The following is a 22,709-nucleotide window of genomic DNA, read 5'->3' as shown; positions in this document are numbered from 1 at the left end:
GCTGGCCCACAAGGGTTCCTCACACTCTGCAGGTGGCACACACAAGAGCAAAGACGTGGATGGTATGGAGTATGAACATGTAGAGATGTTTGTGGGGCGTGGTTTGGAGACAGACCGAGTGGATGGCATTCAGCCAACTCAGGTGGTGTGGCGGAGCCATCTGGAGGGCTCGCACGGCAGAAGCATGACAATGAGCGCTGGAGAGCAAGGGCTGGGTGGGGAGCACCATCCTGCAGGACCCACTCAATATAAGTGAGAGAGAACCAAGGTGCAAGTCCGGCCTCACCTCCTGGAGCCAGACAGGACACGCAGAGTGGGCAATTCCATGTGCTGGCCAAGCACTGCAGGGTCCATCCAATTCCTTCAGTGTTGTCCAGGAAGTCTCCAATTCTGGTGACATCAGCCAGGACCATCTTCCAGCACATCAAGAGGGACTCCACCATCTGCACATGAAGATGGGAGTTATGGAGCAGGAGATCCTACAACTCCGTGGTCACTATGGAGCTGGTTGCTGAGACTGGCTTCCAGGTCCTGAAGAGGTCTTGGTAGATGTCTGGGTCTTGGGGGACACAGGCACTGATTTTCCAATGTGCCGGGGGGGGGTGCTCAACCCCTGGCTCTGCCCCAGGCACTGTCCCCACTCCACCCCTTCCCCCAAGGCCCTGCCCCACCTCCTCCTGCCCAGTTCTGCCCCCTCCCCTGAGCACACCACTTCACCACTCTTACCCCCATCTTCCTGCATGCCGTGAAACAGATAATCTCGGCGGGTGGGAGGCGCTGTTCTGTGGGGCCCACTGGCAGGCAGGAGGCACTTGGGGGGAGCTAATCGGGGGCTGCCAGTGGGTGCTCAGCACCTCCCATTTTTCCCCCATGGGTGCACCAGCCCCAGAGCACCCACAGAGTCGCCACCTATGTTGGGGGAAACTTCTCGGGTGGAGATAAAATTGCTGCTAGTTGCATCAGAGTCCTTGGATGTGGTGGAGGAAGATGTACACCAGCATGCTTCATGCTGGACTATGAGCATGGTAAAGGAGTATCTGTGGGGCCTGAAAGCAGAACGTGTGGCTCTGGCTGTGGATATAGACCAAACCCTGTCCACGCTCCCCCACGGGAAGACTCAGGACACCTGCAGAGACCCAGTACCTCCTTGGCCAGAAGAACTCCAGGATATTTCTCCAGATGCTGACCAGGGTCCCCAGTGGTGGGCTCAGAACCAGTCCCAGTGCCCCAACAGTACTAGATGGTTGATGATCAGAAAGTAAAGGTCAAGATAGAACAGCAGACCCGCATCCCGCTGATTGAAATAGAGCGTGGGTGGGAGGGAGCCCACCTGCTACCCATCCCCAGCTCCCCAGCCATCAGGCTAGAGCTCTTGACTCAGTTGACCCAGGCAGAGAAGGCTGATGAACAGTTGTCTTGGCAAGCTGCCCTCTGTGCCAGGGCCCCCAGGTCCTGACTCCTGAGCCAAGAGTAGCACATCATTGGCAAACCCCAACAGATGACCTGCAAGTCTGGCTCTCAAATCACCAACCCCGTCATCCTCTTGCTGAGGAGATAGAGAAAGGGCTGGATGCTATACTGCTGGCCAGACAGTGGGCAGCCCTGATGACCAAAGGTGCCAATTGAGCTTGACCAAACACTCCGCAGAGATGCACAGCACCTGGAGGAACCCCACGAAGCAAGGTCCGAAGCCAGATGCCCCTAAAGTGCCCATAAGATACCTGTGATCCACCCTATCAAACACCTTCTCCTGGTCAAGGGACAGGAGGATGAGAGACAGATAATCCTTACACACCAGATGGAGAAGTTCCCAGTGTGACATTACCTTCTGGTGTTATCTGGACTGGTGATCTGGACCCTGCTCTGCTGTGAGAACCCCCACTCCTGGGCAGTTTACGCACAGCCTCTGGCATGTAAGTTGTTACTTGGATTGTGCAACCGAATGACACTAGCCAATATCTCTGGTCCCAGACACAACTCTAGGAACCTCCATCTTGTAGTGTTCAGTTATGTCCGCTGGGTGCTGCAAGCTTATATAAGTTTGTCAATTTAATAAAGAAATTGATATGTACCAGGCTTGTTCTCCCAAGGGGAGTCTCTGACATGCTTCAAACCAAATGCACTGCTTCAGGTAGAATAAACAAATGTATTTATTAACTACAAAGCTAGATTTTAAGTGATTATAAGTCAAAGCATAACAAGTCAGATTTGGTCAAATAAAATAAAAGCAAAACGAATTCTAAAGTGATCTTAACACTTCCAATGCCCTTACAAACTTAGATTCTTCTCACCACAGACTGGCTGGTTGCCCTTCAGCCAGGCTCTCCCTTTTGATCAGTGCTTCAGTTGCTTGGTGTGGTGTCTGTTGATGTAGGTGGAAGAGAGAGGAAGAGCATGGCAAACGTCTCTCTGTCATAAACAGCTAAGGGTTAATGTCTCTTACACCTGGAAAGGGTTAACAAGCAACACCTGACCAGAGGACCAATCAGGAGATAAGTTATTTCAATCTGTGTGGAGGGCATTTCTTGGGTGTGGGTCCTTGTTCTCTGTGGTGTGTCTTTTCTCGGGGTATGAGAGGGACAGACATTATACAGGCTCTCTAAAGTTCTGTTCAATAGTAAGTAGAACAGGCGATTTAGGCTTTTTAATTGTTTGTTTTACTCTATTTGCACATGTGGATCTGGCTGGTTAACTTTTTATGTGTAGTTGCTGGGAATATTTTGATTTGTATTGGTACTGGAGGAAGGGTTTCTTCCTTTGTCTGTAAACTATAGGACCTGTAACATTTTATCTTGAAGATTACAGAGATAATTCTTTACTTTTTCCTTTCTTTTTTTTAAATTTCTTTTAGGGAACCTGTTGATTCTTCCTTGTCTTCCTTGTTTTTATCCCCGAGATTGGGTGTACACAGACTAGTGGGGGAGTGGGAAGGGGAGAGAGAGGCTTATTTTCTCGTGCAGGAATACTGTCTCTCTCAGGGAAAGTCTGGGTGCGGGGGGAGGGGTGGTTTATTTCTCCTTGTTTAAGATCAGGGATTTGGGTCTTGGGGTCCCCAGGGAAGGTTGGGAGGTCAGGTGCCCCAAAACACTATATTTTTGGGTGTGCAGCGCTATCAGTCTAAGCTGGTAATTAGCTTAGAGTTTCTACGGTACCCAAATTTTGGACGCTAAGGTTCAGATTTGGGAAATATACCTTATGACACCTCTCCTTTTATCATGTTCTTTCTTACCTCTTGGCTTTGCTCTCCCGTTCGAGAGTCAGGTGAGCAATTAACTCGTTGTTGGTGATGGGTAGCCATACAAAAAGGTGTTCTCCTCCTTGGCATTCACACTCAACTGCTAGAAGAGGGCTCATTCTCCTGATTGAACTAACTCGTTATCTCTAGACTGATTCTTACCTGCATATTTATACCTGCCCCTGAAATTTCACTAATGCATGACAGTGGGTATTCACCCACGAAAGCTCATGCTCCAATACATCTGTTAGTCTATAAGGTGCCACAGGATTCTTTGCTGCTTTTACAGATCCAGACTAACATGGCTACCCCTCTGATACTTGAGTTTCTATTTTGATTCCCTGCAGATTTCTGTACTAACAACATATAGCTGCACTGTATAAACTGCAGGCTTTTGTAGCTGGGGCTTTTAGCACCTGGAGAGGTACCTGGAAAGGAACTGAAAGCACTTAGGGAGAGCTGGATAAGTACATTAGCTGGAGGTTCTGCTAAAGTGATCAGCAGTGAAATAGTTAACAATGTGGACTTTTACATTATCCTTATGTTTCAGATTGGATTGTTTCAGGCTGTGTGTGGACTCAGGCAGACAGCACTGCACTGGTTTATAGTTGATTTGTTTTCAAGGTTTAATGAAAGCTTAGGCTGGGTCTACATTAGAAAACCAGGTCGATATAACCACGTCGCTCAGGGGTGTGGAAAATCCACATCCCTGAGCCGCATTGTTAAACTGACCTAAATCCCTGTGTCGACAACCTTGCCACTTCTCAGAGAGATGGATTATCTATGCAGATGGCGGAATCCCTCCCGTCGGCGTAGGTAGCGTCTACACTTAAGTGCTACAGTGGCACGGCTGCGCCAACGGCCTTTCATGTGCAGACATACCTTTAGTTGTTGGGGTACATTTCTCAAGTAAAGAGAAGGTAAAGAGTGGAATATGTGCAAATTCTCTGGACACCGAATCACTGAGTACACTTACCTTTTCTATGCAATTTGGCTAACCAACCTCAATCCTCACCTAGAGCCCTCCCTAGCTATTCCACTCCTGGTTCCCCTGCAGAGCTTTGCTGATGGCCCTCAATCCTGACCTGCAGCTCTTCCTGCTACACCAGTTCTAAAGAAAGGTCTGAAAAATAAGTTAGGCGGTTTGGTGGAGGTTTCTATTGCAGGGACAGAGGATGACTGGGGACAGTGTTGAGATCCCCAAACTCATTTAACTTGTAACGTTTTACAGTCAGCTTTGAACGTGATCTCCCAAGGCCAGTCAGAAGAACCCACAGCAGCAACCTAGCCCCTTCACAGGGCCTCTTCAAGACAAACCTCTTCAGAATAAATAAGGTTCTTTTGGTTGCTTTTACATGTGGTGTAATAGTAACATCAATGGTGACCGAGGTTAATTGGAGGCTGATGAGCCATAGTTCAAGAGGAAAGTGACAGGGTGGATTTGGATCAGGAAGCAGCGTTCACAAAACATGCTACATTCCCCAGCTTGGGGGCTCCCAACTGCATAGGGGCAGGGAAGATATTTCTACCTGTTCCCTACCAGTGAAAACATTCAGTTATGGGGTGAGCAATCGTGTCTCTCTAGGAACTAATAGTGGGCCCACAAAATAGGTCTTGCAGTAAATAGCAGCTGGATAGTGAGATATCACAGTCCTAGATGGGATTTTCTGAAGTTCTTAGTGTTGGTCTAGCTCTGCTCTCACTGAAGTAAGTCAAGGTGATTTTCCCCACTGAGTTCAGTAGGAACAGAAATAGGTCAATGCCAAGTGGGTTTGATCTCATCAGGAGTATTTTCTTTGCAGAAAGGGTCCAACAATAGGCAACCCATTGCCTTGAATATGATTTCTGAACAGTTGTTATTCAGGGTGGATCAATGCTGTACACCTCAAGCCTCCCACGGCGACAATGCAATAGGGACATTCTGTGTTTAGTTTCTTAGAAAATGGCATGAGTGTGTTATATAGAAAGGGTGGTGACTCCTGTCACAAAGCAGACCCTGATGCAACTTTGATCTACATAACGATTGTGTTTTTCAGCTAAATAATATATTTGGTTTCACACCCTGTGGGGTAATGCACCAGATCTATAAATCCTCCTGTTCCAACCCCACTGCATCATGGAAAGTGAATGATGCAGCAGGTGTAGCGATGTATATGTTTCAATCACGTTGCCTGTATCCTATCCCATCAAAGCTCTAAAGGCAGAACTGATGCTACAAAAGAGATCTGCAAACCCTATGCTCTCTCACCGGGACTTTAAGGGAAACAACAAAAGAATAAAAATAATCTAAAATTAAAATTAGACCTGGAGGACAGGGTAACTCTTGGATGGAAAAACCTAGCAGCTATCACACAGAATGACACTTCAGGGCAAGCTACAGGCTTAGACAACAAGAGTATGCTGCCACTGCCACTCAGCTAGATAGCCCATTCTCAGCTGATGCAATCACTGCCACTACTAAAATGTCAGCACACCTACAAGAGATCAGCTCTTGGATGAACAGCAGATGGCTCAAGCTGAACCTGGGTAAGACCAAAGTGGTGCTGGGTGGAAAGGAGAAATACTTCAAAGAGCTGGCCAAGTCATTGTCTCCAACTTCCATTGAAGACTCACAGCCCCCGTTGGTCAAAGTGGCGGGTGCCTCAGGATCCTATTTGCTTCCTGGATAACCAGGTAGCATCAGTTTAAAAAAAAATGCCTTCTTTACCTCCAGCTTGCTAGGAAACTTCTTCCCCAGTGAGGGCCTGGCCCCAGGGCTCCAAGCGTTTGCACCTCTGGGTTGCATTATAGTAATTCTTCGCATCTAAAGCTGAATGTGAAGACGATGCACAAACTCTCTGCCTTCTCCATGATTGAGGCCATTGCGAGCACATCAGGCATGTGCTCAAGTTTCCCCAGTGGCTCCCCGTCAGCTTCTGATACACCAGTTCTCATTTTCAAAGCAATTCATCAAGCTAGCTCCAGCTTCAACCAAAGACCAAGTTTCCATCTATGAACTACCATGGCAGCTGCATTCCTCTGGGACAATGCAGCTCCCACAGCCCAGGACAAAGCATTCTTTAGCAAGGGGATCCCGCTAAGGAATAACTTTCCAGAGGAAAGCAGGCAAATTCAGACTCTCACTGACTACATTGCAAAGCCTTCCTCTTTGAGAAACTCTCCTCTGTAATGCTCATAAATCAAACACCCTGTTTATACCCAAACCTTGACCAACTCCACCCCTCCCTCCCCCCAAAAGAAAAGGAAGAACCCACAAACCTACTCCAAACAGAATTTTGACCTCTAAAAAGGAGATGTGCTAGAGACTCCATGAAGTTCACTCAGGGTTTCATTAGTGATTTTATGTGGAAGGGGCTCAGATACTCCCACGACAGAGGGGAGGGATAGCTCAGTGGTTTGAGCATTGGCCTGCTAAACCCAGGGTTGTGAGTTCAATCCTTGAGGAGGCCATTTAGGGATCTGAGGCAAAAATCTATCAGGGGATTGGCCCTGCTTTGAGCAGGGGGTTGGACTAGATGACCTCTTGAGGTCCCTTCCAACCCTGATATTCTATGATCAGTATAAAACCCTAAAATAAGTAAGTGTTCAAAAGACATATTATTCCTTTAGCTTTATGTAAGGAGGCTCAGACCATAGATTTATAGGTACAGGGGAATTTAACCTCTCCCTAGTGTAGAGACCTCTGTTCAGAGCCCTCTGTTGCCCGCAAAGCCAAGTTCAGTATTAAGTTTTATGCTAGACCTAGCAAACATTTATCTCTATCAAACCTGGCAGTGTCAGCTCAGTATGGCACAGAAAAGAGGGGTGTTAGAAGTGATTTGAACTGCAATCAAACATGAACAGTAAAGAACTTTTTCACTAGGATAGGTTACAGTGGGTCGGAGAAATACACAGTGCTTCTTTTGTTTTAAATTCAGTTTTGCTTTATAAAAATACACAGCTTAAAAGTACATCAAGTTTCCAGACAAGACATGCATGCATAGGGTCATTTCAGTGTTTCCAGTCAGTTCATGTAAACAACAAAAGCAGACAAAAATTCAACCAGTAGAATAAAAGGTATTTTTATAAGAGTAAAACACAGTGCATTCACAGTTTATATATCCAACACACCAGAAAGGGTAAGTGCATCCCTGAACACAGGAAGTATTTCTGAACAACCATCAGCCATTAACAAGACTCTTCCTAGAAGTTGGCCTTTATGGCTTAGAATTGCACCATCCAGCAGCAGAATTATTTATCCTTCCTTCCTGGAAAATACACAGAGAACTAGGTTTGAAGCCAGAATCACGTGGTTTCCTTAGCATGGGAGATGAGGAGGCGTCCAAAGAGCTTAAGAATATAGACTGACCTAGCTCCACATATTCCAGTGTTGATTTAACACCAGCACAGGATCTGGCCCGTAACATTTGAATATGCTTTCAGAGAGAAGAAATGTTGCAAATTTAAAAATAAAGTTAACCTTATGGAGCAATGTCTCAAATGATTATTTATATGTCTGAGGTAAAACAGCTGCTTTTCAGCAGATCTCCCTCCCCCACCCCCGCCTAATCTCCCTGCAATCTGGCATCAGAAACCTGGTGTAGATCAAAATAAGGTAGTCTTATGAAATTCACAGCCAAACAAACAAACAAAAAATCAACCTTTACATTGCCTTTGACAGCACTGGGGGGGGGAGACAGAAAAGTTGCCTTGAAAGTGAGAGGGAAAGGATGTCTTGAATTGCACCAACTGCATGAAATAATGGATTTTAAGAATGGAAAACTCTATTGTGGGGATGCGTGTGTGGAATTTGTCTTTAATTTGCTTTTATTTCCCACTGTTCAGTACTTTCATAGCTTCAAGCCTCTGTCCCCTACTGATTGTCTTTTTCTAGATGGCACCCATGAAAATGCAAGGAAGAAAGCTGATTAGCTGTTGCAGACCCATAGGGGGAGCTCACAGCTTTGTGTGTGGTTCCAGCAAAAATCATGGCTATAGTTTCTCAGGAGCACAATGGCCAAATTCTGAGCCTAAAGTACTGACAGCAGCCTTGTAAGAATTAGATCATGATGTCAGGAGAACTCTCACTAAATGAGATGCCCAGAATGCAACACAATATGCAAGACAAAGAAAAAAGGATGTGAAAATACAAAGAAGCTGCACCCGGGTTTATGGCAATTTTATCTTGCACGACATTCACAATGGTCAGAAGACTGACCTTCTAATCTAACAGGTTAAGCAGGGGGAGAGACTTATTTGAAGTGAGAGAAAATATACCCACAAGCAAAGCTTACTCTCCACATAACATATGACACAGTGTCAAAGTTTAAAGTGCACAGGTGGATCAATATACAACGGGTGGTGCTCTCATTTTTGGCTTGGAAGTCTCACCCTGGACATTTCGTAAGAGCTAAAGCATTCCCTTCACACCATCATAAAATGACCTGCAGTGGTTTCACTCCCCTGGGAGAAGCCTGACCAGAGATGATTGCTATTTCCAGCACCATCACAGACACAAGCACGCACCTCCAGTCTCACAAATGTCCTAACTCCATTTGCTCTGGTACCCCTAGGAAGTTGCATTCCTTGCATGCAGATTTGTAGTGGAGGAATTTTAAAGGGAATGAACAAATTGTGCAAGACTTGGGTGCCAAAAGAAGGGGGTCTGTTTTCAGAGGTGCACAACAAAACCTTGGCCAGTATTTTCCTGAAAGAATTCCTCACTGTGTCAGTTTCCTCATCCTTCGTGCAAGGGCTGTGGGGGCACGCTGTTCACTTGAATAACCCCACCAGGAAGGGCTTGTACCCACTGGTATCTTAATCAGCACCATGCCAAGTTTGTGGAGGGCCAGAGACACATATGTGAGGTTTAAGCAGCTCAGAACCTCTGCTAAGGTTATTTCAGCGAGCCAGAGAAAGCCCATGGTGGGAGATTTCAGGCTGTAACTGGGAGGATATGGCAATGACGACAACTCTGGGTAGATGGGCCTTGTCATATATGAAGGGACATTCATGCCATCATTATCCAGGTGTGACTACAAGAAGAACATCTGGCCTCCGCTTAGTGACAACAGAACTGGAAACCTCCCAGGCTCTAGGATCGTAGTGAATGGGGCAAATCCTGCAGTGTTTCTTCTGGGCTGGCCTGCCTTGAGCCTGCCTTCGGTGAGCGGTGGGAGTGGCTTTATGCGGGCGGCAGCAGCAACACCCTTTAAGGGCACAGTATGCCCTTCCCAATAAAGCAGCCTGCCCGCAGCAGATGCTGGATCTGCAGCCCTACCCATGCAGGGCTGGTGCCTGAGCCCCCAGCAACTTGCAGTCTGAGAGGGGAGAAGGACAGAGATCGTTCCTGCTATTTGAGCAGCAATGCTGGTGCAGAGGGATGAGGACAATAGAGTTCCTTGCACCCTTTCCTCCCCAGGCAGGTTTAAGCACCATTTAATCCTTAATCTTTCCTCAGGCACCTCTCTCCTGTTGGGTTTAGTATTTCCAGGAGTGAAGTTTCTGCAGTCTGGCTCTGAGACAGAGAAATAACTAAGCTTTTGGCTGTGAAAGTCAGACTGCCTTTGACTTCTGCAGACTCAGGACAGGTGTTACTGCTTAGCACACGAGGAAACACAGAATTAGCTGGTCCCTATGAAATAACTTAGTCTCAAGGGTCATTTCCTAGACGTGCCAAACAGGAGAGGGCTTGATCCTGAGGGAAGCTGAGCACTCTGCTCCCTGTGAAGTCAACCGGAGCTTAGGGTGCTCAGCATTTCAGGCCTACTCTGCTGAAACAGGAATCTGGAGCAAGCTCCGGTGTGCCAGGGGTGAATATTGTTTTAAGTCAAATCTTAGGGCATAGGATTCCCTGGTGCATTGCGCTCAGCCTCTCCCTGCGGACAGTAAGCCCACAGGCGCGTGGCGTTTGGTTTTAAACATTCATTTCATCCCCGCTGTGCTCTCTTTAGTGAATTCGCTGGGCTTCTGGCATAGGCACAAAGAGCAAAGGCCTCTGCACTCAAGCCACATTCAAGAAGCTGCGTTCCTCTGCCCTCCCCTCCCCAGCGATAGTGCTTCCCAGTCTGGCCGGAGAAGGGTTCTCTCCCACCAGGGACAATTCACTGCCCACCCAAGTTCCATATCGGGCCCTTACTTAAGAGGCTAGGAAATGGGCAGGCTTATGTCCTGTTGTGACCAACAAGTCAGCCCCTGATCCCATGTGTCTAACACAGAGGTCACTGACATTCTCTACTAGTTTCAAGGAATCAGGGGCCATAACCTGAGTTTCCTTGAACCTCAGAGGTATTTGTAGCTGCCTCTGCTGGAGTCCTGCCTTTGAATCTAGAGCAAACACAGAGCCGATGCTGTAAGATGACGATTCAGGCCACAGCACACAAGACTTGTTTGTGCTGGGGTAGGCCAGATTGCTCTTGCTGTTTTTAGCATTGGGATAAACAGCCACAATGATGCGCTCAAAGCCAGCCCCTCCCACTCATCTAAGGAGAAGCCTCAAGGGCCAGTAATGCCTAGCCGGGGAGACTGCATTCAAGAATTCACCTGAAACAAGACCAGGGGCCAAATCCATTGTTGGTGAGAACTAGTGCAACACCACTGGCTTCAGGGGAGCTGTACCTGCTTACGCCAACCCTGAAGCTGAGCCTCAGACTCCATCAGGAACTTGCTCAAGGCTGGGTGCACAAGACACAGCTCCTCTGCTCAGCTCTCACCGTAGAAAGAAACTGGCGCATGGTGAAACGCAGCTACCGAGGGCCAACTCCTGTTCCTACGGCAGTTAGTGGAAACAGGAGGAGGCCCCTAGTCTCCATTACTAAGACAGTAATGGGTGCTGGGGAGGAGAGGGCTGCCCTGGTCAACTGGCTCTCCAGGAACTGTGGGCATGGGGTCCACCAGGGTGGGCTTTCTGGCTCTGTCCTCTACTTGATGTTTTTGAGAAGCGCTGTCCGCGCATTCACGACAGCTTTGAAGGCGTCCTCGCTGCCGGGAGCCACGCACTTGTCCGGATGGAGCAGCACTGCCAGCTTCCGATAGGCTTTGTTCACCTCGTCCCTATGAGAGACGAGACAATCATCAGCAAGAGGGTGACGTCCGGAGCCCTTCCTTTATGTACTGCTCCCAGCTGCCATGTTAGGAGGCACCCATCAGCCCTCACTCCCTGCAGGGAGAAGAGCAGTGGAGGCACAAAGCTGTTCCCATTCTAACCTTCCCCACTCCCGGCTCTTTGCAGTTGCTCATAAATTTCCAAACCTTTCCTCTTTCAGACTGAAATTTTCCAGGCTTGGACTGTGCCTGAAGGTAAATTATGATGGGAAGCTAGAGGAAAAGCATGCTGACCGATTCTCCGCACAAGATAAGTGGAAAGAAAAAATACATTATTCCCAGATGTTTGCAACCAGCTGGGCTCTGCAAGCTGAAGTTTGGCAAGGAAGTGACCCTCCCATCTTTTCATGTACAGTAACTCCTCACTTAAAGTTGTCCCGCTTAATGTTGTTTCGTTGTTACGTTGCTGATCAATTAGGTAACACACTCATTTAAAGTTGTGCAATGCACCACTCTTACGTTGTTTGGCTGCCTGCTTTCTCAACAGCTGGCAGCCTCCCTATGGTCGCCTCCCCCCAGCGCCTCCTGCCCGCCAACAGACTCTGCGGATCAGCGCCTTCTCCCTCCACCCCCCCCGCCTCCTGCCTGCGGCAATCAGCTGTCTTGCGGCATTTTGGAGGCAGAAGGGAGGGGGGAGGAGCAAGGACCCCATGCGCAAGCTCCCCCTCTCTCCCCTGCCTCCCCAATGCAGCAAGACAGCGGATTGTCCTGGGCAGGAGGAAGGGGGGAGGAGCGAGGACTCAAAAGTGCGGGCTTGGGGGAAGAGGTAGAGTGGGCGGGATGAGGATTGAGCCCCAGCCCCTGGTGCTTGCAGAGTAGGAGAAGCTGCCCTGGAACCTAACCCCCCCATATTTACATTAATTCTTATGGGGAAATTGGATTCGCTTAACATCATTTCACTAAAGTTGTATTTTTCAGGAACATAAGTACAACGTTAAATGAGGAGTTACTGTACTCTGTGTGTGTGTGTAATTATATATATGTGCCTACTGTATTTTCCACTCCATGCATCTGATGAAGCGGGTTCTAGCCCACGAAAACTTATGCCCAAATAACTTTGTTAGTCTCTAAGATGCCACAAGGACTCCTCGTTGTTTTTGCTGCTACAGACTAACATGGCTACCCCTCTGAAACCTTTCATAGAAGCAGCAGATGGCTTTGAAGGAACTTGGGTTTGATTTAAGAGTTACGACCATTTCAGACTATATATGCAGCATGTGCAGAAATTTTTGTGCAAGCTCAGTTCACCTTGGGGTAGAGGGCCAGTGCAGGCCCCCGGAATTAAGTGGTGCACAAACCTTGGGTTGCATCCTATTTGCATACTGAAGAGAAAATACTGTGTATTATGTGTTGGAGGGGTGACTGCACGAACTTAGCTTCACAGCAAAGTGCCTAATCACCTCACTTCACAGCAGTCAGCTGATAGGGAGGAACTAAGGTTGCGGGAAGGGCTCTTGTGCAGCAAGTGAAGTCAGCAATTCCCTTACCATCAGTTTCTCCTGACCCTCGTAAGTCGGCGTGAGCACCCGCCTTCCCCCGCTGCAGAGCTACTAATGTATGCAGGGGGCTAAGGTGCCCGGCGGATGGCAGGTCCTGAACTTTGCCAGAGCAGAAGCAACTTGGAGGGGTCATTTGAAACTTGAATGCATAATGGTGCAGCTGTAAGGTTCTCTTCTTGGGCACAATAAATAATCCATTTTGCATTTTAGTACAGCACCTTTCAGCTAAGGATCTCAGAGTGCTTTACAAACATCTGCTGAGCCTCCCAGCATTCTTCTGGGGTACATATTCTGGGAATTTCAGATAGGGAACTGAGACAGAGGTGAGTTGATTTGTCCAGGTCACTCAGCAGGAGCCAGGAATCCCAAATTTTCAATCCCCTGCTCTAATCACGTGCAACACTCTGTAGGATGGGTGCTAATGATCACTTCCAACCAGCAGTCAGCCATCTTTAGGAAGACAGGGGAAGTCTTGCAGTTTTGGGGAACGAAACAAAACACAACAGCAGCAATTTGCACAGAAAGAAGCATTGTGATGCCAAGTCCTTGCCTGCAAGGTGTGTGGAGAAAACAGCAGCTTTATGGCAGTACAAAAACTTCCCTACAGCCAGAGGACAAGCGAAAGATGATGCTTCATCTGTACAAATCTGAACATCTCTCTTGGAGAGATCATAAGGGTTACTGTCAGACAAACTGAACTGGACAAAGAAGTACCGAGAAAGGACAACAGATTGTACACTTGCCAGCTGCACACAATCAAAAGATTTGTATCTGTTATAGTGCTTTTTTCATCCGTAGATCCAAAGCACTTGACAATGGAGGCAAATCTAATTATCTCCATTTTAACAGATGGAAAACGAAGGCTCAGAGAGGTGAAGTGGCCAGGAAAGCAGGCCAGTGGCAAAGCCTGGAATAGAAGCCTGGTCTCTTGAGCCCCAGGCCAGTCCCGAAACCACTGAACCGCACTGTCTTCTGGTTACTTCACTCTGATCTGACAAGTGGCAAGTCAAGCGAAGCTGGTATTTGTCAGTAGCAATGGCAGGAACGGCCTTGCTAGGTTAGTGTTATAAGATGTGTAAGTCCTTAGCACCAGCTGCAATTGTTGGACTTTGCACAGGTAAATAGACCATCTAGATGACCAGCATTACATCATCCCAGGGGAAAGCACGGACAATGCTACCTAGCACTTTGAAGGTGGCAAGGTGTATTCCATGGGAGGAGCTTGAAGTGATTTACAAATGTTAGTGAAGCAAGTATTTCGCTTCCTGTTTTATAGACATGGAAATGGAGGCAGAGAGAGATTAAGCAGTTTGCCCAAGGCCACAGAAGAAATAAGAGGTACTATAGAGGTGTTCAAATAGGTTCTGCTCCCAATCAAACCACTTTCCCTCTCCAGCTGGAAACTCTTACCAGGTTTCTTGTTAATTAAAGGATAGTAGCATCATTAATTCCAAATCAACAGGCTTTTATGGAAAATAGGTTGTATATAAACTTACCATTTTTGATGAGATTACAAGTTTGGTTGATATAGTAACTGTTAACAAAATACGCTTGGGCTTCTGAACGTCATTTGACCTAGTCTCACATGACATTATGATAAAAAAAAAAATCAGCACTAAAAAAAATAAATTAAAAAAAAAAAATCAATGTAGCTCATATTAAATGTGTTAAACACTAACTGGCACATTGCAAAAAAATATTGTAAATGGGGAATCATTTTACAGAGGTGCTTTGAGTGGGGTCCCACAGGGATCTGTTCTTGCCCCAGAGCTATTCAATACAGTATCTTCATCGATGATTTGCAAGAAAAGGAGGTGGTATTACCTCTGATCATGCCATTAGTGAGACCAGTGTTGGAATACTGTGTCTAGCTCTGGTGTCCACACCTTAAAAGAGGATGATGAAAAACTGAAAGGGGTTCAGAAGAGAGCTACCAGAATGACGAGACATCTGGAAAACCTGCCTTGTAGCGAAAGACTTCAGAAACTCAAATCTATTTAGTTTATCCAAGAGAAAGCTAAGACCACTTGATCATGGTGGCCTATAACTACCTACATGGAGAAGAGATTAAGATTAAGCGTTGGATCCAATGTTTGGAAGTTCAAACTAAACAAATTCCCTAGGTCTGTGGTGGATTCTCCATCACTTGAACCCTGAATGTCTTTCTAAAGATCTGCTCCAGCTCAAACAGAAGTTATGAGCTTGATGCAGAAATTACTAGGTGAGGTGCTTTGGCCTGTGTTCTGCAGGAGTCAGACTAGACGATCATAAGGGTCCCTTCTGGCCGTAAAAAAAAAAAAATCTATAACTGTAGTAGCTGTTAATCAAAGACAACTAGGAGAATGTTGAAGCGTCCTTTACCTTGTGGCTCCAGGTTTGACTCCCAACATGTCCCAACTGTCCTTGCTGTTGCGGATCCTCCGAATGGTGTCCGCCTGCTCTTTGGTGAACCCAACGCTCATGCTCGATGTGGGGCGTTTCCCACCATTGTCGCACAGATCAACAATTGCGGAATAGAAGGTCTGCAATGGGCAATAAGGCCATTGTGAGTATACTGAAACACAGGTTGTGACAAGGGCTTGCTGACTCTTAGTACATGCACTCAAAGCTCTAAGACAGCAGACACAAACCGCAGAACTTGACAAGCAGCACTGTAACAGAAGCGCTCTGTTGCCTGCCAGGATAGAGAAGACACTCCTACCTACAGTACATGGCTAGTACTGTGCTACGACAACTGGCAGAAAAGCCTCTCTTCTCTGTTAGCTATGGAACCATGTGCCTGGAGTCCTCGAAGTGCAACCAAATCAACCTCTCTCTGAATATTGCTGTTACTAAACAGGAGTTATCAATATGCTGGACTCAGACTAGAACGGTGGACTTATTATGCAGCCCTTATTATGAACAGTCAATAGATTCTATAAATCACGGCAATTAACTAACATTCTATTGGCAAAAGGAGGTTACATGTGGGGCCTGCATCCTTTTCACTGCCATTTCAAGTTACCTGGAACATCTCATTGATTCCTTCTCCTGTCTGTGCTGAGGTCTCAAAGTAAAGGAACCCCCGGCTTTCTGCCCACAGTCGCCCTTCACTCTCATCCACGCAGCGGTGCTTGGTGCAGTCAATCTGAGCCCAACAAAGTAGAGAAAAGGAATCAGGTGCAAGGAGACACCCCACATACCCAGGTACAGCAGTCGCAACAGGGCTACCTGGAAGGCTGTAGTTGCCTGGATCCAAAAGGCACTGACTCCTGTTCTAACATCTCACTGTGGCATCAGCGATAGACTTCCCAGAACAGCCTTGGGAGGAAGCCAATATTTTCTTGAGCGGGAGAGGGAATTGAAATAGATGACAATTCTGAAATCATGAACAGAATCTGCATGCAAGACTCAAGATCAGGGTGCTGGGAAATCCTGTAAACATGGCGACTAGTGTGTAGTGCACAGATTAGCCTCTTAGCCAGTTCCAACACTCACTTTGCACACTGAATTCATTCCCAGGGGCTCGGAGCAGTTGCTGCTCAACATGCTGCAGCCAGGAATGCCTGGCTCTTCTCTTCATCATAGCATGGTTTACCTTGTTGGCACAGACAACGAAGACAATGTTTTCCATGTTTCCATGAGGTCCAAGCTCCTGCTTCATCTCAGCCATCCATCCATCCAGTGCATCAAATGACTCCTTCTGGCCAACATCATACACTAGGACAACCCCCTGAGTGTCCTTGTAAAACTCGTTGCGAACCTACCCAGGACAAAAAAAGAGTGAGAATGAGGGTGATGGATGCCATCTTGGCTGATACTGGTGACAGGACCAAGGCCCTCCAGAGCTAGAGAACTAAGCTGTGTGTGACTCACATCCCCTATGAATGAGGCACAGAGGGGGATGCGTAACACACTCTGCGCGGGTTATACATGTTAAACTATTCTAGACTGTAAGTGCCTCAGGGCAGGGAATCTGTAACCTGTACAGCAAGGCACTGTACATGCACATTTACGGCTCTGTGTAAGTAATAAATCATATCGGCAATGTTATTTATGGCAGGGAAGGATCAAGGCCTGGTCCATAAGCACAGTACCAGGAGCCACCAGAGATTCCTGGGACGTAGTCACCTTGGACACTGACTCTCTTTTGTGGCCTCAGGCAAGTCACTCCAGTCAAGCACTTTTGGGAATCCACTTATTTTTGGTTCCCAGGCCCGCCTGGCCTAGGACCCCATTTTCAGAAGTACTGAGCACCCACAGCCTCAGTTACAGTCAGTGTAAGCTACAGGTGCTCGGGACCTCTGAAAATGAGGCCCTAACTGATTTGCCCAAGGTCATACAGTGAGTCAGGGGCCCTGCCAAGGTTAAAATTCTTGAGTTCCTGGTTCCCAGTCCCATTCTTTGTCCACTACACCCTGCTGCCTCCATTACACCACTACAGATTGGCAAGTGCTGGGTAGGTGACAGAGGGCAGGGTTATGGATTTATGTCGGTATCCACACTTCTGCTACAGGCAATCTGGAAATGTGCTTAAGCAGAAATATTTATCAATCTGCTCCCTTGGTGTGAGCTCATTCATAGTATGTCACTTACACAGCACAACACTTTAACAGGGGATATAGGAAATACAATTATAACCCCCGAAGCAGTCATTCTGCCAGGGTACGAACAGCTGCAACTATGCTGATCTATGCTTCCTATATTTCATCTCTGCTACCTGCCTCTTATCATCACTTACCTACTGCCTATGTGTAGCTATATGATCAGAAGTAATCTAGAATCACACTGAGACAGAACAGACTGATTTAATTCCTAACCATGCTGCAGAGAAGAATCCTTTTCTCCCTTACCTCATAGAAGAAGGGGTGCCCAGCCATGTCAAAGATGTTCACTTTAATCTCGCGATCTCTAATTTGCACTCTGAAATGATAGATGAGAAGCATTCAGAAGGGGACTGATGCTCACACAGCGTGAACCAATGAAAGAGCTGACTCCCTCCCAACGAGATTCGCAGAGAGTTCCCATTTGATGGTGTCCGATTCTTCAGAGAGAAAATATCACCAAATCAGCAAGACCACGGCATTTTTACCACCCTACTTTAGCTTGATAAAAAAATACAAGAGGGGGTCTTGTGTGGGCAAATAACTGTCGTGCACGGTAGCCAGTCAACAAAGGTGGACAAAGGCCAGTCAGATCTCTTGCTCTCTTTCCGTCACCTTTAGCTGGACAAGAGACCCTCTCATCTTGATTCCTGTACACACCAGAAAGTGAGCAAAGCATTGAAAAGAAATGATCACTCAATCTTAAGATGGTCGTATCTAATCAATAATATAATTCAAGCCCTGAAACACCAGTGATATTACTATCAAAAAGCACTCAATAGTCAACAGATGAAGAGAAGATCTTTCTGACCACACTGAACATGCAGTATATTTTATGATACACGTTGAAGGTCATAGATAGCAATAGTACGGTACATATAGGAACGTAAGAGATCATGTCATGTTGCCATGACTTCTTTCTTAAGATCCCTCTGGTGCTCAAGTTTATATTACATTTACTCACTTCTGCTCTTTTCAGTAAGTGTCAGATGCAGAACTGATTGGTGAGCCCTAGCACGTGTACACAGCTACCATGGTACATGGCTTTTCACTTGCAATTGTTTCCCCTAAAAGTAGCTAGAAAAGGGTACTTACTTGGTGACGCCATAGTCGATTCCTATCGTCGCTAGGTATTTGGGAACAAACCTCTTTTCACAGTACCGCTTTATGATACAGCTCTAAAACAAGAAGAGAGGCGAGTACGAACATGTCCGCACCATATCACAGAGAAAGTTGTTTGACATTAAGAACAGGAGTACTTGTGACACCTTAGGGACTAACAAATTTATTTCAGCATAAGCTTTCGTGGGCTACAGCCCATTTCTTTGGATCATAGAACGGAAACACAGACAGGAAATATTTATACATACAGAGAACATGAAAAGGTGGAAGTAGCCATACCAACTGTAAGAGGCCAATCAATTGAGATGAGCTATTGTCAGCAGGAGGAAAAAAACCTTTGAAGTGATAATTGAGATGACCCCATAGAAGATGTGAGGAAGACTTAACATGGGAAAATAGATTCAATTAGTGTAATGACCCAACCATCCAGTCTCTGTTTAAACCTTAGTTAATTGTATCTGATTTGCATATTAATCGAGTCAGCAGTCTCTCTTTGGAGTCTGTTTTTGAAGTTTTTTGTTGCAAAATTGCCACCTTGAAGTCTGTCACTGAGGTTAGAGAGGTTGAAGTGTCCCCACTGGTGTGAATGTTCAGTATTCCTGATGTCAGATTTGTGTCACATTTATTCTTGCGTAGACTGTCTGTTTGCCAATGTACATGGCAGAGGGGCATTGCTGGCACATGAGGCATAGATCACATTGGTAGATTGCGGGCCATTATATTGACCTCTTATGTGATATACAGCACCATGGGCATTGGTGACACTTTGCAAAAGATGAAGACATGTCACTGTCCTGGAAGGGAGTGGGACCCATAACAAACAATCAACTAAATAAAAACCTGATTGTGAGCAGAGTTATATACACAAGAGGGAGAAGAGCCAGGCATCCTGAAGCCCACTAAGGGCTTTGCTATTGCCAATTCAATCCACGGAAGGCACTCAGATGCCTGGGGAGAGGCTAGCGCACCCCGAGACAGAAAGAGCAACAACTATCTGACTGATGATGACAAGGGGGCGTGGAGATACCACATATAAGGATATGTTATGAATACTGTGTACAGATGTGGTCTCGCACCTCAAAGATAATGACTGGCACAGAAAAGGTTCAGAGAAGGGCAACAAAATGATTAGGGGTTGAGAGGTCCATATGAGAAAGATTAAAGAGGCTAGACTCTTCAGCTTGGAAAAGAGAAGACTAAGGGGGATATGATAGAGGTCTATAAAATCATGAGTGATGTGGGAAAGTGATAAGGAAAAGTTATTTATTTATTCCCATAATACAAGAACTAGGGGCACCAAATGAAATTAATGGGCAGTAGGTTTAAAACAGTAAAAGGAAGTTCTCTTCATAGAGCGCACAGTCAACTTGTGGAACTCCTTGCCTGAGGAGGTTGTGAAGGCTAGACTATAAACAGGGTTAAACAGAACATGGATAAATTCATGGAGGTTAAGTCCATAATAGCTATAGCAGGATGGGAAGGAATGGTATCCCTAGCCTCGGTTTGTCAGGGGTGGAGATGGATGGCAGGAGAGAGATCACTTGATCATTGCCTGTTAGGTTCCCTCCTTCTGGGGCACCTGGCATTGCCGCTGTCGGTAGACAGATACTGGGCTAGATGACCTTGGTCTGACCTGGTACAGCTGTTTCTTATGTTTCTTATGGTAGAAAGAATGCATCCTGGTAACGTGATAAGGCATATGGGTTGTTTGGTGTGCCTGGCAGGAGACCACACAACCTTGCTGCACCCCACCCAGCGACGTCCCTAGGATGAGGCCTTTAATCGAATTCAAAGATCAAAGAGGTTTCTACCTACTTTGCATCTTGTGCCGCACAGTGAGCCCCCGTGGGCCATATGTTGTGCAGGCCTGACTTAAAGTTTCAGAGAATCCACTCTTTACTTTACTTTAAATCAGAAAGTGACCCATGCCCCATGCTGCAGAGGAAGACGAACCCTCCCTACCCCTCAGGTTTTTGTCAATCTGACCTGGGGGAAAATTCCTTCAGTTAGACCCTAAGCTGGTTGGCAAGCCCCACCATGCAGACACCTGGGAAAGAATTCACTGTAGTAATCCAGAACCCTCCCTATCCAGTGCCCCATCTCCAGTGGAAAAAAGGAGACTCACATTTTCACATGGCTCCAGAAGGTGGGGATTTAGGAACGACACCAAATACCACAAGACTTATGCTGTAAAATAAACCCCTCCCTCCAAACACACAACACTGAACATAAGAACAGCCATACTGGGTCAGAACAAAGGTCCATCTAGCCCAGTATCCTGTCTTATGACAGTGGCCAACCCCAGGTGCTCAGGAGAGAATGAAAAGAATATGTCATCAAGTGATCCATTCCTTGTCACCCACTGGATTGTCCTGGGCCAGTCCCTTTCCTCTTTGGTGCCGCACTTCGTCCGCTAGCCAGGGATGATACTGCTTATGCCTCAAGGGGAATGTCTGCCTGGTGGGTGAGGTGGAAGGGGCCAATATCAAACTGTATACACTGATGTGGGGGGGGAGGGCACAGTTTAAAGGTTCATCCACCCCGTGAACAGCTTGAGTCACGGACCCCTCCTGGCAAGTCCCCATTACCCTCAGTGTCCCTCCTGGCTGCAGTGGGAAGTGTTAATACTGAGCCACAATGCCTGTTGCTGCCACACAAGTGAGCCTCAGGGGAAAAGAGTTTGGGAACCCCTGCTCTGGGGGGGAGGGGTGTGTGTGTGCGTGGAGTGCCCGCTTGCCGTCTGCCTACCCTGGGGCTCACAGCGGGTGCCACAGCCGCCTGTGGAGGGCTGGCAGCGGGAGCCCCAACCCTGTGAGGGAGAGGCTCCCACTGTCAGCCCGGGAAGTAGGAGCGGGGACCCGACTGCAGGCCCCAAGGCCTGGGGAGCGTAAAGAATCCTAAGAGGAGCAGAGGTGAGGCTGGGAGGGCTGAACTATGGCCAGGGGCTAATGGGGCGAGGGGGCTGTACAACAGCAGGTACTGGCGGATGAACTGAGGGCAGTGGGGGTTGATGGGGTAGGAGGGCTGAACTGATGGGGTGGTGATGAGGAGGGCTGGGGGCCTGAAATCAGGGGGGCTAGGTGGGGACGGAACTGACGGGGGACTAGAGAACAGGATTAATTGCTGGTCAGGAGATAGGCAGACGTGGGGGTGAGAGCTCCTGCAGCAGGGGCCAAAATCAGCATAGCCTGTCCACACGGGAGAGCGGGCCACACCCACAGTCCCACACGCACACCCTGGGCCCGGGCAGTTCAAACATCAAGAGACAGGCCTAGGAAATCTTTTCTTAAAAAATCCAGTGACTTGGGGGCCAATCTCGCGATTTCGGAAGGGTCTGACTCATGACCTTTGATCGCTGGAAGTAGCAATAGGGCTCCAGTGGGGCCAGGAAGCCCACGCAGGAGTGTCCGCTGGGGCGGGCCCAGCTCCCTGCCCAGGGCCCAGAATGTGTGTCATGGGCCCTGTACTGCTCTGAGAGAGGGAGATTCTCCCTCCACACCCCGAACCCGGAGGGCAGAGCCCTAAAGCCAGGAGGGACGTCATGGTCCAATGAAAGGCCAGAGTCAGAACCCCGCCCCCTCCACCAGTAAACCACCACCCAGAAGCTCCCCCCGGGAAATGAACGGTCATGCCCCGCCTCCACCTGCCTACGGCCAATGTAGGAGGGTCTCGATTGACTCACCGGCGCGTCAATCGAACTTTTCAACCAATCCGCTTCCTCCCTCGCAGGACAACGGACTGCAAGAGATCCGATTGAACAGCCCGCTTGTCAGTCACTCCCATCGGAGCCAATCCCCTCCCCATCTCGCTTCCAGGGCTCCTCACCTTGCCCACCTCGGCGTTGCCCATGGAGATGACTTTGATCCTCAGCGACTTGCGCGTTTCTTTTCGCTTCGGCAGATTCGCCTCCATCCCCAGGAGAGACGAATCTGCCCATAAACACACGAGGGGACGGGAGCGTCTCAGGAAGCTGCCGCTTTGCACCTGAGTGGAGGGGAAACAACCGCCTCAAACACAGCGCTCCCCATTCTGCTGAGGCCGAGTCGGGATTTCGCCCCCTCTTCTCGCGGGCAGAGGGAGATCGCGCGAGACTTCCGCCTAGTCTCTCGCACTTTCGCGAGAGCGTCCGTTGGAGCGGGATGATCAGTTATCGCGAGAGGTGAAGCGGCCTCTTTTTTTTTTTTTTTT

At 47.7% G+C, this 22,709-nt stretch overlaps 1 protein-coding gene across 3 annotated transcripts in view; it reads right to left on the bottom strand.

Annotated features, from left to right (window-relative positions):
• Nucleotides 1-7,135: 7,135 nt before the first annotated feature.
• Nucleotides 7,136-22,709, bottom strand: part of DNAJC27 (DnaJ heat shock protein family (Hsp40) member C27) — a 15,673-nt gene continuing 99 nt past the window's right edge. The window contains exons 1-8 of one of the 3 annotated variants that reach the window (XR_012655462.1): nucleotides 22,347-22,593; nucleotides 18,495-18,577; nucleotides 17,649-17,718; nucleotides 16,394-16,558; nucleotides 15,821-15,943; nucleotides 15,178-15,338; nucleotides 11,062-11,266; nucleotides 7,136-10,246 (exon numbers count right to left, since the gene is read on the bottom strand). Coding sequence is in view for 2 of the 3 variants with exons in the window: in XM_032790539.2 (XP_032646430.1) it covers nucleotides 11,134-11,266; nucleotides 15,178-15,338; nucleotides 15,821-15,943; nucleotides 16,394-16,558; nucleotides 17,649-17,718; nucleotides 18,495-18,577; nucleotides 22,347-22,433 (822 nt within the window). In the remaining variant the exon portion in view is untranslated. Of the gene's footprint in view, nucleotides 11,267-15,177; nucleotides 15,339-15,820; nucleotides 15,944-16,393; nucleotides 16,559-17,648; nucleotides 17,719-18,494; nucleotides 18,578-22,203; nucleotides 22,270-22,346 lie in introns of those variants that run through there. The other 2 variants (XM_032790539.2, XM_075063576.1) reach the window with 2 other exon arrangements.

This window comes from Chelonoidis abingdonii, chromosome 3 (genome assembly GCF_003597395.2).
Source record: "Chelonoidis abingdonii isolate Lonesome George chromosome 3, CheloAbing_2.0, whole genome shotgun sequence".
Lineage (NCBI taxonomy): Eukaryota > Metazoa > Chordata > Testudines > Testudinidae > Chelonoidis > Chelonoidis abingdonii.
The sequence above is the reverse complement of the archived record's forward strand: the minus strand, read 5'-3'. Positions and strand labels throughout refer to the sequence as shown.